The 16,036-nt window shown below is 35.7% G+C and overlaps 2 protein-coding genes across 3 annotated transcripts; both read left to right on the plus strand.

Annotated features, from left to right (window-relative positions):
- Positions 1-215: 215 nt before the first annotated feature.
- LOC125473798 (replication protein A 32 kDa subunit B) lies at positions 216-5,429 on the plus strand. Of its 2 annotated transcripts, XM_048577096.1 has the most exons (11): positions 216-418; positions 760-870; positions 951-1,048; positions 1,149-1,190; positions 1,708-1,785; positions 2,654-2,698; positions 3,054-3,132; positions 3,240-3,299; positions 3,379-3,458; positions 4,662-4,730; positions 4,847-5,429. In XM_048577096.1, exons 1-11 carry the CDS (start codon positions 314-316, stop codon positions 4,929-4,931), a joined length of 852 nt encoding a protein of 283 aa, XP_048433053.1. In that variant the 5' UTR covers positions 216-313; the 3' UTR covers positions 4,932-5,429. The 2 variants fall into 2 exon arrangements, with proteins under 2 accessions (XP_048433053.1, XP_048433054.1); XM_048577097.1 differs by lacking the exon at positions 2,654-2,698 and having other exon boundaries at positions 220-418.
- A 4,441-nt stretch (positions 5,430-9,870) lies between these two features.
- Positions 9,871-13,593, plus strand: LOC108868095 (AP2-like ethylene-responsive transcription factor AIL5). Its single transcript, XM_048577065.1, has 9 exons — positions 9,871-10,397; positions 10,495-10,906; positions 11,037-11,119; positions 11,446-11,454; positions 11,718-11,806; positions 11,922-11,995; positions 12,153-12,203; positions 12,318-12,394; positions 12,473-13,593. The coding sequence occupies exons 1-9, from the start codon at positions 10,271-10,273 to the stop codon at positions 13,216-13,218; spliced, it is 1,668 nt and encodes a 555-aa protein (XP_048433022.1). The 5' UTR covers positions 9,871-10,270; the 3' UTR covers positions 13,219-13,593.
- Positions 13,594-16,036: the final 2,443 nt, after the last annotated feature.

The raw sequence follows: 16,036 nt of genomic DNA on the forward strand, positions 1-16,036 counted from the left end.
AGGAAAAATGTTTAATTAAATTTGCAAAAGGAATAGATGTTTAGTATATGATATTTAAAAAAGAAGCGTGTATATCAAAACGTCCCTTTTTTTAATTAGATTAAATCACTAATATCAAGTACAAGATATTTTTTAATTGGATCAAATCAGAAAGTTAGTATACAGTATACTCAGTACTAATATTATCCAAATAAATTTTCCCAATAAAAAAGGGCCCTGGAATCCAATTTCCATTTATACCTATTGGCTATTTAAGTTTCACTCTTCCTTCCACGGGCAAATTTCATATAATCTTAGGGTTTCTCTGTAAAGCATGAGCTTCACCCAATTCGATGGCAGTGCGGCCTTCTCTGGCGGTGGGTTCATGCCCCCTCAGGCCACCCACACAGGCACCGACACCACTTTCTCTTCCACCAGGGTAACTCTGGTTCCTCTCTGTTTTTGATTCCCGAGAAACCGCCGGAAACTTGAAACTTTCGGTGCGGCAATCGGGGGTTATACCACTCTCTTTGGCTAAGAATTTTGTGGACTTCTAGGGTTTTAAATTGATGGGTAGTTTACGAAATCGTTCATTTTCTCATGATTTCCATGTATATAAACCAAACAGAGACATAGGGATATGTGTGTTTTGTGTTCTATGATATTGCATTGCTCAATTGCAGCACCGATGTATGTCTTCTTAAGAAATTACAGATGTGTGTATTATTCATAGACCAATTAAAGCGCGGTTGTTAAGGTGTTTGTGATTCATTTTTTCAGAATCGTGACATCCAGACATTGCTTCCACTGACAGTGAAGCAGATAACTGATGCTTGTGTCTCAGCAGTTGATAAATCAGAATTTGTTATTGACAGTGTCGACGTGAATAATGTGGGTTTGTTGTTTCTGTTTTTCATTTTTGTTTTTAAATCGTTGGTGTCGGGTTTTATTTTAACTTTTCATGTCTTCAGGTTACACTTGTTGGGATGGTACGTGAAAAAATTGGAAGAATTACAGATGTTGCTTTCTTTCTTGACGACGGAACTGGAAGGATGGAGTGTAACAAGTGGTGAGTTTTATCAAGCTTTTCTTTTCATTGGTTTGTTTGTTTGTTATATGTTAGTGAGTTTCTTGATTCTATGTGAATTATGGTTTCTTGTGTTTTGTAGGTTTCATGAAGCAAAAGACGCAAATGAAATGGAAAGAATCTTGTATGCTTCTTTCTTGCCTACCAGTTGCACCTCTTTCTGGACTGTACTTGCATGAACAAGTAGATTTTAATGTGTCTGTGAAACGTTTATTTAAAGAAAATCCTCTCTTGTTTTTCACCGTCTTTTAATTATAGTAAATATAAAAATACCCGGACAGCTATTAGTTTTATACAAAAGCACTTAGAGAGCTCAATTGGAGTTAAAAAAAAAAACCCTCAACTATACACTTGACATTTTCTAGCTTGTTTTTAGTTGCGACATTCCTTTGATGCTATACTCCCATTGAAAGTTAGTAGGTGTATTTCTGAAGTATTGGTTTGAAGTGTTTTAAGTGTAACATTATCAAGGGATTATATGTGGCAATTTGTAAGTTGCAAAACTGCTCATATTCTGATTCATTTTATTCCATGTTTCTAAGATATATTCTGATTTCATGCTATGAATTTCATGAAATAAGTTAGTTTTTTTCTATTTTCTGTATCATAAGTTGCATCCTAACGTTTATCTTTGATATTAGGGATGGAATGTATGTCCGGATTCATGGACGCTTGAAGAGCTTTCAGGGTAAGAAGACCCTAAATGTCTTCTCTATTAGGTACAATTCTACACCCTTTTGTCTCACGCTTTTTACTTATGAGGAATAGTTCTCTTTGTCTGTCTTTAGGTAAAGTTTTGTTTTGTTTTGTTTTGTTTTATTTTGTTCTTTTATTTTTTTTATTTTTTTTTATTTTTTTTGTGTGGAATTCTTTGTCTTGAGGTATTAATAGTATTTTGTTTTCTTTTGTTTATTTGTCTTGTGTTAATGTTAGCATTTTATTTTCCTTTTTTGCTTCATAATGGTCACTTTCAGTAATTGTTCATTTTGTACATAAATGTTATGCTTGAGAATTCTTCATGTCTAGTTTCACAATTCAATTTATGTTAGAAGATGAATAACCATCCCATCGTTATAAAGATTGAGTTAACGGAATCACTTGAAATTGGGAAGAAAATGCAATGGTTGATATAAATTGTCTTGGAAAAAGATTAATTTTAGGGAATTGTTATTAGCACTCCAACAATCTCATTTGGCACTCCAAACTTTCTATAACTAGAAAGAAAAATACACTTGTGAGGAGTGTAAAATGAGATTTTTGGAGTGCTAATAATAGTTCCCTAATTTTAAGGCAAAATTAATGGTAATTATTATATTGGTATTTCTGAGCTAAATTTCGGCCTGTTAACTTTTCATACATATGTGAGGGAATATTAGCACAGCTGCAAATGAATAGGTTTTTCATTTCGATTCTATAAAGTCAGATACAAAGAATATTTTGGTTCATCTTGTGGAAGTAGTTCATGACCTATCATTTGATATGGGGGAGAATTTGAATGGAGAGAATAAAAAATTGAGTAAGCAGCAATACCTGGTTCTGACTAAAAGAATGTTTTACTTCTATCTTTTTGTTATCTTTTTTTTGAAGAAGGAGCTTCATAGAGGTTACAAGGTTTCTTGTGATACAGTACAGGTGAAAATGAAATGTCTTATAGCTTGTATGCTTGTATCTGACTGTGTTCTAGTTTTAAATTGAATTTGAGGTCTACTGTGTTTTGATTGTCTTACCGTCAGGAAAATTCCATATCAGTAATATATCATTACAATATGTTATACCAAGAATGTCCTTACGGTCAGGAAAATTTCATTCTAATTGTTTGATCTGGCTTTTAAGTTGGGACCAAATACTTGCCCTAGGTTTCAGAGCTTGAATATTACTAAGTTGTCATTGGATGACTTCATGAAGCAGGGTCAACTTAATTAACCAACCAATACTTCTGATATTATTTATATTGAGGTTTCGAGACTGAAGTTGGTGTAATGTTCAGGCCTGTGAGTGACTATAATGAGATTGCCAGCCACTTCATTGAGTGCATCTATGTCCATTTATACAACAGCAGATTACGGGTATTGGTCTACCCACTGAATATGTGATTTTAGCTTGGATTGTGTAGTTAGATTGATTTGGAAGTATATGATGTGATCTTCTGATGTCTCTGTTAATGTTGTAATAGAAACCACCTGCTGATTTTGGTGTCACAGCGCAACCACATATGACATTTCCAACAAATCAGGTTAGATGTTTAAATATAGATTTTAATACTATGTATTTTTTATTGTTGCTTTACTAGCCCACTTCATTGTTTACTTCAGTTATCTGGCCAATATAGCTTCGATGGACAGAGTAGCATTGAAGTAAAGGTCTTAGAAATTTTGAGCCACCCTTCATACCTGTGAGTACCTGTAACCTTGAAAATAGTTATATATATATGTGTGTGTGTGTGTGTGTGTGTGTGTTTTTTTTTTATTTTATAAGCATATTACTGTGAAGCAACCCAAGCGGCAAAACAGTCTCAATATTTAGCAGGTAGTTTTGTGTTACTGTCAAAACTCCCCGAAACTAAAATCAAGCCCAATGAAAACAAATTGTTGATATTGTATGAGTTTTAGCAAACATCTTTTAGCATATTACAATTCCCATGTTGTATGTTTTGCATGGCCTTGTTTTGGTTTATAAGGTTATTCTTCTATCTTGTGGGAAGGAAGATGGCTATTTTGGAGGGGGTATGGAGGTTAGCATATCCATTTGGTTGGGTCAATTTATCTCTATTTCAGACAAGAAAAGCACTTGTATTAGCCAAGAGATTTGGTGTATTTAATTGATGAGTGTTGCAAAAACAGAAGAAACAAAATCTTCTACCATAAAATTTATATTTATGTAGATAATGCGAGTCAGTGATAAATACTTATTTGAACTTTGAATGAGATAGTGATGCATATTGGCTGGCCCATGAGAAGATAGTTTGTCAAATTATTCGCTTACTGGGATATTACTCAGAACTCCACACACATAGGGCAAAACTGAGCCCTGAGCAAGATTGTTTACTCATCTCGTATTCTGTTTGATTATGGAATAATTCGGTTTAGTTTTTCTTCTTGAGCACAAATCTTATGTAAATAGGTCAGCGACAAATAATAATTCTAAATTCGTCTATTAAATGCATTGTGCCCCTTCGTTTCATAGTTGCTTATATTTTTTACAAGACTGGCTGTTACTTCTTGGGTAAAACTCAAGAACGTTTATGTGAGTGGCATTTCTATTTTGTGTTAGATAAAAAAATGTTACGGAATATTCGAGGTCATTGTCAAGTGGCTCAAGTTCTCAGATTGAAATTAGGCTGCCGCCTTGTATAGTGCAACAAGGTGTTTCATTTTCAAGTTCTGAGATTGAAAATAGGCAAGGGGTAGGATGCGCTTAAGAAGTTCTGGCATGCAGATTATGGATGTACTAAATGCGTACATAATGCGTAGATAATTGTACAGTAGTGTTGATTTGTTTCTTTTGCATGCAAATGTGTGAAATCCAGCATGTAAGCGTTTCCTTTTGTTTCTTTTCTTTTTCGCACTGAATTGTAACTAGCTTTGCGTGTTTCCAGTGGAAGGGAAGAGGGGGCGCACCTTGAGGATATAGCACGACAACTGAAAATTCCAGTGAATGATCTCATGTCTCTCTCTCTGTCTCTCTCTTTCTCTCTCCCTGACACACACGCTCACGTGCACGCTCACAATTACCTGCACACTAAACTGATATCTGAATCCTACATCTTGTGGCCATCGACAGGTTAGCTATTGACAATCTTGTACAGGAAGGCAAAGTTTACTCAACAGTTGATGACTTTCACTACAAATCAACTGCGAATGCTTGAGTTGGCTCAATACGACAGTTTTAGCCGCAATTAGGTTGCGCTCTTTTACGTTATTCTGTGAAGCCTTGATGGTACAACTAGAAATGCGAGATATACAGAGGATTGCATGTTGAAGTAGCTATCAGCACTTTGCCTTTTGTTCTTAGAGTCCAAGTATCTTGAACTGAAGAAACCTACTAACAAGGGGGGAATTCGTTTTCCACCTGGGCAGTATATTCTATTCTCGTTTGCATTGATTGTCCAATTCCTCTACTAGATTTGCACGAGGTCGCGCAGTATACGAACACTTGGATGCTTTGGTTGGTTGAGTTCGAGCTCATTTCAAGCTTCATAAAACTCATTAAGTTTTACCTCGGGCATAAACTAAGCCCTCATACGGTTGGAGGAACGCCACCTCTAGTTTGTTCAGATTACATTACGCGGTTAAATTGTTTGTTTTGACTATTCCAAATTAGAAGAAAATGAAAAGAAAAAAGCCAAGTAAATTTCAAAATTTCACTTGTGCATCTGGTTCTTATTTTGGTTAACAATGCACACGAATTTGGAGTTTTGATTTGTTTACCCTTCAGTCTCCCTTTTATGAAGGGTTTCCTTCTTTTGATCAACATAAATGGGGCCCACAACTATGAACCGAGACTTATAAAAGAAACAGTTCGTATCGTTGAAGTTTAATGTGAGGTGAGTCTTGTAGTTCATATTTTGATCGGAGATCTCTTTAGTAAAGAGTCTGTATATATAAAGATTCTATTTATCATGAATTTTGTTTTCTTGATCATCAGATGTTCTATTATTTATGAGCATTACTCTTGAAGTTTATATCAACAACTATTGAGATTAAAAAAAAATTAAAAAGTTAATTTAATCTTTTCTCTCTTGATAATTGATATTATCAAATTAAAGACTCAAGAATTTGCAGCTATTCATTTGACTAACAGAGAGAGTTTATCAGTAGTTGAAAATCATTTGTATCCAGAGGGCCCACGCGTCCACACATAAGGACATGTTTCAAATCAGAGACAATCTTTATCCCCACATCACAGAATGTAGATACAATACAAATTCATTGAAATGACAATAATGGGATCTAGAGAAAAAGAAATAACAAAATTATAAGAAAATAAATAAAATACAAGTAAGAAGGGAAAAAAAAGAAGAAGAAAGAAACATGAAAATGTCATATGAGATGTGATGATGAAGTAATAATAAAGAAATGGAGCGCGAACGTGAGGAATGATTCGTTTCTTTGACCACAAACCCACCACCATGCACACTGCACATTGCTTTTTTACTACTTTAAGCTTTGTTTGACCGTCGACATAATTTTGGGCTTTCAAATTGTGATATGTGAAAGCCAGCCAATTTCATCATACTAATATTTTTTTTTTTGAGCTTTTAACTGTAATTTTTCTAATCAGAAACCAAATGCAAACTCTAATGCAAGTTATAGATTATCCTGGTAGTTAACATCTTTTTTTTTTTAATTCACTGCATTTCGGATTTATGCCATCATTTTTCTGTTAATGAAGGTAGTTTAAAATATCGTTTATTCTAAATAAAACTCAAAATCTACTAAGCTCTTTGCCAATCTATGCTTTCTCTTCCCTTTTCTTTCTGAATGTATACGAGGCTTCAGCTTGAGAACTAGTTCACTTGCAATGCACACTTTTGGAAATTTATGGGGGAATCTATCGCTTTTGGGTTGCTTAGTGTAAAAGCAGTTTTAACGCTTATCCGGGTTTTGAGGCTCTGCCCTTATCTTCCCAACTGGTGTTGTAATACCTAATCTTTGTTTAATTACTTTTCTCATTCATGCATGTGGAGTTTTCTTTGTCCTGCAGCTTGGATTTTGGGTGGTTGGTCAACTTGGTCTTGTCCTTCACTCACCACGCGCTAGCCTTGTATATTAAACACTTGGGGGCAGGTGGCCGCAGCCTCCGGAGGAGAGGTGGCATTTGGCTTCTCACACAGCTTACACACAGAGAGAGAGAGAGAGAGAGAGAGAGAGAGAGAGAGAGAGAGAGAGAGAGAGAGAGAGAGAGAGAGAGAGAGAGAGAGAGAGAGAGAGAGAGAGAGAGAGTACACAATAACCAACATTATGCGAAAGATATAAGATTGTATTGGATAGTTTATTATAGCCCTTTTTATTACACACTCCTTAATTTCTTTCTTTTGATATTCTTCGATTCATTTGATTCGATAGCTGAAAATTAAAAAAGTGAATGAGAAGTAAAAAAGAGGTGTGTGGATGTCATACTTCTTATTATATTGTTGCCAAAAAGTGTGATGAACATTATTTAATTTGAATCAACTTAAAATCTATCGCTTATAAATAAAGTTGAATATGTTGTTAGACAATTCGTATAGGGGTGTGCTATCCACACACCTCATTTTACTTCTCACACACCTCTTGATAATTTATGTCCGTTAATCTTCTTTAATTCATCCGATCCGACAGTTGAAAATTAAAAAAGTGTGTAATAAGTAAAATAGAGTGTGTGGATATCACACTCCTTCTTATATTGTAATCAAACTGTAAATTTGGATCACAAATCAGACAAAACAACTGAACCGATAACATAGACATCTTAAAACTTTTGAGACTTGCCACACAATCTAAAAAGAAAGCACTTTTACTCATGTTAAGATAGAACCTTCATGTTAAAATGGTTAGAAAGTTAGTAATGTGGTTTAATTTTATGGTAGTTTACTCTAAAAAAAAATGCTATACTTAGTACACCTATTTGTATTTGTAAATTTTATCTTTATTTGTTGTATAAATTGCGATGAGAATACGTAATGAGTATGCACTCTACTCTAAATTTTTAGGTATTTTCATATTTCTACTAGTGAATTGTTGAACATTACTTTACTATTTGGTATTGCTTTTCTGTTCATTTTAAAACTAAGTCTTTGTATTTATATCACTTGTAATTCAATAAATTTAATATGACTAAATCCAAAACGTAGTCTTTCTATTTAATAATTATCTTGGTAGTGTGTAGTATACATTTTTTACTTTTATATCTTTTCCTTTTTGATTTGTTAACAAAAATTTAACAATCGGAGGAAGATAGGTTGAATATTACAATATGAACCAGAAGCAAATAGAAGAGATCGACGGCATGGACCCTCAGCAGCACCAAGAGGAGGAGAGGATCTTCATGATATATAATTTAAGAGGCAAGTTGAATGAGAATGCATGCAGCACAGCACAGCAGCAGCAGCAGCCGCAGCAGCCGCAGATGGAAGAGCAGCCAGCACTGCAGGCTCTCTGGGACGGCTGGAGTACGTAACGTAGTCTCTCCAGGTACCACATACCGGCCCTATAAAATTACTTGTCACCACCTCATACCATAAAGATATTAATTAATATTCACAATCCGATTTTTCATTTCATGCATGCAGGACGACACGTACGCATCACATTTATAAACAAACATATTCGCAATGCACACGTGTCGTTGAGATGACATGCAAGCATGTGAATCCCATTACCTAATCTATCCTGTCGCAGATCAGGCCACCCACACCTCCACCGTCTCTCTCTCTCTCTCTTATCTATAAATTCTTTGAATGCTAATAATATCAAGTATGAAGCAATATGACAAAGTATAGCTGATTAATCTCCACTCTATTTGTTACTTATTTACGTCCCTTATCTATCGTTCCAAAAATAAGCTATTGCTTTGATGGTAAAACCATATAGGTCTTTCAAACAACACATTCACACTAATCACAAAATTAAGAGAAATGCAAGCAATTTTTTCACTTAGTCATCCTCACCTTAACATACTAATGTCACGTATTGTTTTTAAATATATATATAACGACTTTAGACACCAGTTGTAGCTGGTTTGTGTTCCCTTGGAGTTTCACACCTGCCAAACAGGTTTCATGTAAATTAACTGGGTATGCATAACAATGGAGAAGTGGTTTAGAAAATGATCTCCACCAGTGTGTCTAAAATTTGCTACTTAACATTTATAGACTTATATAGCAATTTGAAAAGTAAAATTTGTTATTTGAAGAGTTCGCATTCCAACAATCTACTTGAATTTGATTATTTTTATTCTTCTTTATTCATTATCTATTTTTATAATCTTGTCTTCTCTCTTTGTATGGATATTAAAATTAAGTCTTCTTCAATCCCAACTCTTAATTACTAGAGCCTAATTGTCCAAGGCTTCAATATGCAAAGTAAAGGTGATCGCTATAGATTCCCTAACTCATCTCTGATTATTACAAATTCATCTGCCACATCACCATTGCAATGGAGGCTACAATAAAGACTGGAATAATAAATTGATATCCAACAATTCATCTATAAGATTTGAAGAGAAGACTTCACTTAATCCTATTGATCATTTCAACTAATAAAAAGAATAAAAGAAGGATATGAGGGGCTGCAATATGTGTGCTTTAAGCCTTTAATTAACCAAAATCTTCCCAAACTATAGCAAAGTGGTCGACATGTGACCAACTTAAGGTCACCTAGAATTAAATTGAAGGTATAGTGATTATGTAGTACTAGTAGTCCAGGAGAAGAGAGATTGAAGCCATAACGTGGCAGATGATTTCTACGCTCTTATAACAATTGTGACGGGTCAATAAAAGGTGTCATAACTCAGTTATTGTTAAGTGGTAACTTTGTTGCAGGTGAGAATCATTTTTATGAAAGGAACAAAAGGAAACGAAACGCGGCAATGGAAGGGAGGAATTGAAAGGATTTTGATCACCAAGTCCTAAAGAAAAGTCCTACACATCATCCTACTTATGGGTCACGGTGTCCCCTCGCTCTGCTTCTTGCTTCCCTATGTTCATACACACAACAACACCCTCTCTCCTCTCCCTCCCTCTCCCTCTCTCTCTCTCTCTCTCTCAAACAATCAAAAAATAGAATAAAGTAACGCCTTCTTCGGTCAAGACCTAAGGAGAAGAGAGATAAATAGCCACCGCTCAGTCATCCCATCAAAAGCTTCCACCTTGCTTTCTTGCTCCCTCTCTTACCACTTGTTCAAATATTTTATCTTCTTATTAATTCATTAAAATGAATCTCGGTCCTCGTGCAACCCTTAATAGCATTCTCTTTCCTCTTTCTATTCATTCATCTGAGTGATCTCACCTCTTCATATCTTTCTTCTTCTTCTACTACTACTAAAGAATACTAGTTCTACCACTGCTAGTTTCTGCTCTCTATCACCTCCTCAATATCTTGTGTTCATTTACCTTAACTTTGATTGACACACTTTCACATTCACTTGGGTATTTTGCTTGTTCTATATCATATATCTCTGTCTATCTATCCATCATCAAAATCGATATTGAAAAACACAAAAAACATGGATTCTTCTCCTCAAAACTGGCTCCTCGGCTTCTCTCTTTCCAACCACTCTCATCATCATCACCCTTCTCCCGATCTCTCCCTCTTCGAGGCCTTCACCTCCAATTCACCCACCCACTCTGCAGGTCCCCAAACTCTCTCTCTCTCTCTCTCTCTCTCTCTCTCTCTCTCATTCTATTTTTTTTTTTCTAACACATATCAATCTTTATTTTTGTCTTGCAGCTACCGTCGCCGGTCACCATCATCAAGGTGCAAGTCCAACTTCAGCAACCGACCTCTCCATCTTCAGTTCCGGAATTACCGGACCAAAGCTCGAGGATTTTCTCGGAGGTTGCACCCCCGCCACCAACACCGTCACCCCGACCTCACTCCCTCGGTTTTCTACTGCCGATCATCATCATCAAACCACTCCTCTCGCTCTGTCCCAAAACGAGATTTACGACTCCGAACTCAAAACCATAGCCGCTAGTTTCCTCCGTGGTTTCTCCACCACCGCTACCACCACCACCACCGCTGCTACTTTACAAACGACCAAACTACAGAACCACCACCCTCTAGCCTCATCCGATCCCACCCCCAAAAAACCCACCGATACCTTCGGCCAACGCACATCCATTTACCGCGGAGTTACACGGTAATGCTCTTAACTACTAGAGCTACAACTTGCAAGTTCATACCTTTTATGAGTTATTTTAGTATTTTATTTTTTGAGAATTTTTGCTTATTATTACTAATTTTTGTTTGTTTGGGGGTGGAATATTTAGGCATAGGTGGACCGGAAGATATGAAGCGCATCTGTGGGATAACAGCTGCAGAAGAGAAGGACAAAGTAGGAAGGGCAGACAAGGTAATTTTCATTGTTTTACTACTAGTCTCTTCTAGGGTTTTAAAGGTTCTTTGTGGCCCTCTTTGATTCTAACATGCGCTTGAGGTGTACAATATATGATACAATATAAATGGGTCCACTGGATCTTTTGGATCTAGCTCTGTGAACGGTGCTGATCATCCATTAATGGATCCTCTAGCGTATGTTAGATTTGAAGTGGCTATATTTGCTATGGTGCGCATCGTGTTTTTAGTTTCATGAGTGGGCAAAGATTCTGATGTGGGTTGTTTGCTTTGCGGCATGTACACGACGCAAATGAATCATCATCATCGACTTCATTTCTGCAGTTTATTTGGGTAAGTAATTTCACTTTTTACTGTTTCTCTTTTCTGTAAGAACTATTTACCACCATTATAATGAATATGATTATAATCAAGTACGTGTGAATGCATATGATCATCAAATTTTAAGATTCACTATAGATTTGGTTACTGTAGCAAAAATATTCTTTGCATGAATGCATCAAATTGTGGGTCAGATTCTATTTAGATTCTCATTGTTGAAAATGTAATTAAATAAATATTTATTTTCATTGTTTAAATTTTGTTAATATTTGTAGGTGGATATGATAAAGAAGAAAAGGCAGCAAGAGCCTACGATCTGGCGGCTCTCAAGTACTGGGGTCCGACCACCACTACAAACTTTCCGGTGAGCTCAGCTGCATGCAATAACTATTTATCTACATTGTTCGATATCTTTATATATGTACTTCACTTATTTTTATCTGAAATGCTTTGATCTAACTTTATGATCAATTTTGAAGGTTATTAACTACGAGAAAGAATTGTCGGAGATGAAGAACATGACCAGGCAAGAATTTGTTGCTTCTCTTCGGAGGTACTTGATAATTATAACATTTCTATGGTTTTTTTATTCGATGTATATTTATATGTTTTTTGTTTATATTTATTTGTTTTTTAGGATACTACTTTATTTGGTGTTAGTTTTCTGAAAGATTTGGTGGTTTATCTATATTGGTTTTTCTATGTTGTAGGAAAAGTAGTGGATTTTCTAGAGGAGCTTCTATTTACAGAGGGGTCACAAGGTTTGTGGTTCCCACATAGTTTATTGTTTATTTTATAGTCGATTTTAAATTAGGACCTAATTGAACTAAATAATATTTTCTTTTCCTAATATAAAACCCAATTATTTATTTCAGGCATCATCAACATGGTAGATGGCAGGCAAGAATAGGAAGGGTTGCAGGCAACAAGGATCTCTACCTTGGCACTTTCAGTGAGTCTCTTAACCCTTTTTAGAGGATTTAAAACTATAGTCGACTGTTTCTAATTAATAAGGACTTTAATCAAACAGGCACCCAAGAAGAAGCTGCTGAGGCCTATGACATTGCGGCAATCAAGTTCCGAGGCCTAAATGCTGTGACCAACTTTGACATGAGCCGCTACGATGTGAAGAGCATTGCCAGCAGCAACCTTCCCATAGGAGGAATGTCCGGAAAATCCAAGAACTCATCAGACTCCGACAGTAAGAGCATCGAAGGTAATCGTTCAGCCGATGATCGAGATCTCTCCTCTGCATCCTCGGTGACCTTTGCATCTCAACAACCTAGTTCCTCCATACTAAGCTTTGCAATCCCCCTCAAACAAGACCCATCATCAGATTACTGGTCCAACATTTTCGGATATAACCCTTCTCAAAACAATACCAAAAACCCTACTACTGTTTCAGTTGCACCATCATCATCATTGTTCCAGTCACGTGCCATTGGGTCTTATGGTAACAATTCCTCACCAATGCCATTCAACGTGGATTTCTCTTCAACTTTTAGCACTTCTGCTACTGAAACGAACAATGGGTACTTTGGTAACTTCAATATAGATGGTCAGCGACACCAAGAACAGTTGCAACACCACCAACATGAACAAAGTACTATTACTGGTACTGGTTCAATCCCATTTGCTACACCCATTGCCTTAAATAGCAACAATGGTTATGAAACTTCTTCTGGTTATGGAAGTTGGATTGCGCCAAGTATTCACACATTTCAGACTCATGCAAAGAACAATCTCTTTCAGACACCAATTTTCGGGATGGAATAATTTGGCTGATATGTGTTAGGGGTGAATGTGAGAGTGAGAGATTTATATGGCATGAGTACATCACAATTTGTTTTCGCTACCATGAAATGGAATTGGAGGACAAATGAAAGAAGACAATGTTTGGGGTTTGCATGCACATGGGAGTCAATAGCTTTAGTTGAACAGAGATGTGAGGTGGACTGGCAGTCATAGATCATAATTCACACAGGCTGACACTGTGTACTAACTCAACTTCTTGTGCCAAGATGGTGCTTCCTTTTTGTTTTTGGTTTTTATCCTTTGTTTCTTTTTGGTTCTTTTAGCTTTTTCTTTTTCTCTCTCTTTCGACTGACATGATTTTATATGGGTATAAATGAAAAAGAAATCCTGTTGTAATCTGTTCTTGTCCTTGTTAGTATCAAATTATCCATGTGAAAAATGGAAGAACAGATCTGTTTTTTTTAAAAGATCTTTATATGCTTATAAGGAGAAGCAGCTTTTACATCAAGATCGATCATAATTATGTACATGTCATGCTTGGCTATACCAAGTTAGATAATACAATACATGAACTGTTTAGGCAACACAAATGCAAATACAATTCAAAAACTGTTTGGGTGACGTATCTGAATTGTATTTGTAGTAGTTAGTGTCTTTGACGCCGGACCATATCAGTTAAAAAAGGTTAAAAGATTTTGGAAACGTGGGTTTAACATAATAATATGTTCATTGGTTCCACTAACTACTACAAAAGGTTGAAACTCTTTTGCCATGCTTAGAAATATCCTATGGAAGTACGAAAGAAAAACATTGTATTCTTTATTTTTGGCGTATGCATATTCTCAGGTCGAAAGCATGGCCAAACCTAGGACTAGGAGTCGGCTTCTCTAAGCTAAAACAGTGAAGTGAACTGTAAAGTACGTATTTATGCTTGTTGGTTGGTTGGTGGTGTTATCATGCTATACTTATATTGACACTCAAATTATGATCCTGTTGAAAAATGAATGACGTTATCAATGTTTTAGATTTAAAGTTTGACAACAGTGTTATGTTGTCACACGGTACTTTCACAAAAATGACATTTTTCTCTACTTGTTATTGGTCTTTAGGTTGTTCATAGTGAAGTATGTAGGAGTTATAAATTAGATGAACAATAAATCCAAAATTGACCAGACAAAATGGCAAAAGATATATATAAACTACCTATTAACAAAATCCTTTTTGTCAATCAAAAGAGGATGAAGAGATAATTTAGTCTCCAATCACAAAATAAAATCATATGATCTTTAACATATCTTTGACTTAAAAAATAAATAATAATAAAAACATCTCTCCTCACTTCCACTCTCTCTCTCCCTCCCTCTCCCCCTCTCCTTCCCATTTTAAACACAAAAATAAACAATGTGTGGGCATATAGTATATAATATAGAGACACTACCAAAAAAAAAAAAAAAAAAAAAAAAAAAAACCTCACCAGATGAAAAATTTTCGTCGACTAAAAGCTAGTTTCGTTGCAGTAGCCTTTAGCAGACTGAGGTTCAGTAGAAAAGATTAGTCCAGCAATACCCGTTGCGCGAAACCTTTTACGCCGAAAACAAATTTCGTCGGGCAAAAGGTAGTTAGGCCAACGAATATATTCGCCAGACGAACATGCGTTAACCGAATTAACCCGACGAAATCCTCTTACCCAACGAGGATATCTTGTCGGCTAGCAAAGAATTAAATAATTTTGATGAACTTAACTCGACGAAAGAGTCACCGAGCCAACTCTAACAAACCAAATTTAAAAAAAAAAAAAAAAAAAAAAAAAAAAAAAAAAAAACTGCATGACGAAAATGTCCTCAAGGCTAATTTTTTAATTAAAAAAATATTTATAATAACTAATTTACATAATTCTAATTTTTATTAAAAATCAATATTTACAATAAAAAAAAATTGTTCGTACAATTATATTAAAAAAAAACTTAATCTACTAGGGTGAAAAAGTTTGGCTGGGAGCTCATGAATCGTGATGCCTGAAACTAACAAAATTGGGCTACAATAGCGAAGTACAGGTGCACTAATTCTCGGTCGTGCGTAGCAGCTTGTGCCACTTCTTCTTGTAGGTGCTTACCTTCTTCATTTGGCGTGCTAGCTCCATCTCTACCTGCTACAGTATGTAATCAGCTTCGGTAGAAGGATTAGAACTCGCTGAAGAAGAAGACCCTCAAGGTCCCAAGCCCAACCCACTCCTAGGCTGCTCCTTGCCTTTCCGTCGCTCAACCCCATCCATCAGCAATTGTAAAGACCTCTGGATCAGGTGTCAGCTCCTCCATAGGCACATCCAGCTTTGATGGGTGATTCTTGGCATATGAGATCTCGAAATATATGTAAACATGTTTGACGGTTAGATCGTGGGAACTAGTTTCGTAGAATGTGTGTGCCCTTGTAAAGATGGATTCTAGAACACTTGGAGTTTATTCTATACTTCCATTAAGTAAAATGTAGGCTTTTGTTGTATCCACTATTTTAAATTGATGACCAGGTTCATTTATCTTATTCTTCTAGGGTAGAGGATTTTATTTGTTAAAAAAAAAAAAAAAAAAATTGAACCTAGAGCTACTGTTAAATCGTGATGTTTCATTTCTAACTATCGAATGATTTCGTCCCATTGCCTAATCTCCGAATGTTATTTTAGGTGATTTTTGGTGTAAGAGATCTCAAAGTATATGCAAACATGTTTGACTATTGGATCGTGGAAATTAGTTTTGTACAATCAACAACCTTAGAAGAATAATAAACTTTGAGTTTTTCCTTCTCTGCTTATTGAAATCTTATATATTTTGTCTTTGTTCTCTTT

Source organism: the organism of the source record quoted next, unplaced genomic scaffold, assembly GCF_019419815.1.
Source record: "Pyrus x bretschneideri cultivar Hongxiangsu unplaced genomic scaffold, Pyrus_bretschneideri_v1 Contig97, whole genome shotgun sequence".
Lineage (NCBI taxonomy): Eukaryota > Viridiplantae > Streptophyta > Magnoliopsida > Rosales > Rosaceae > Pyrus > Pyrus x bretschneideri.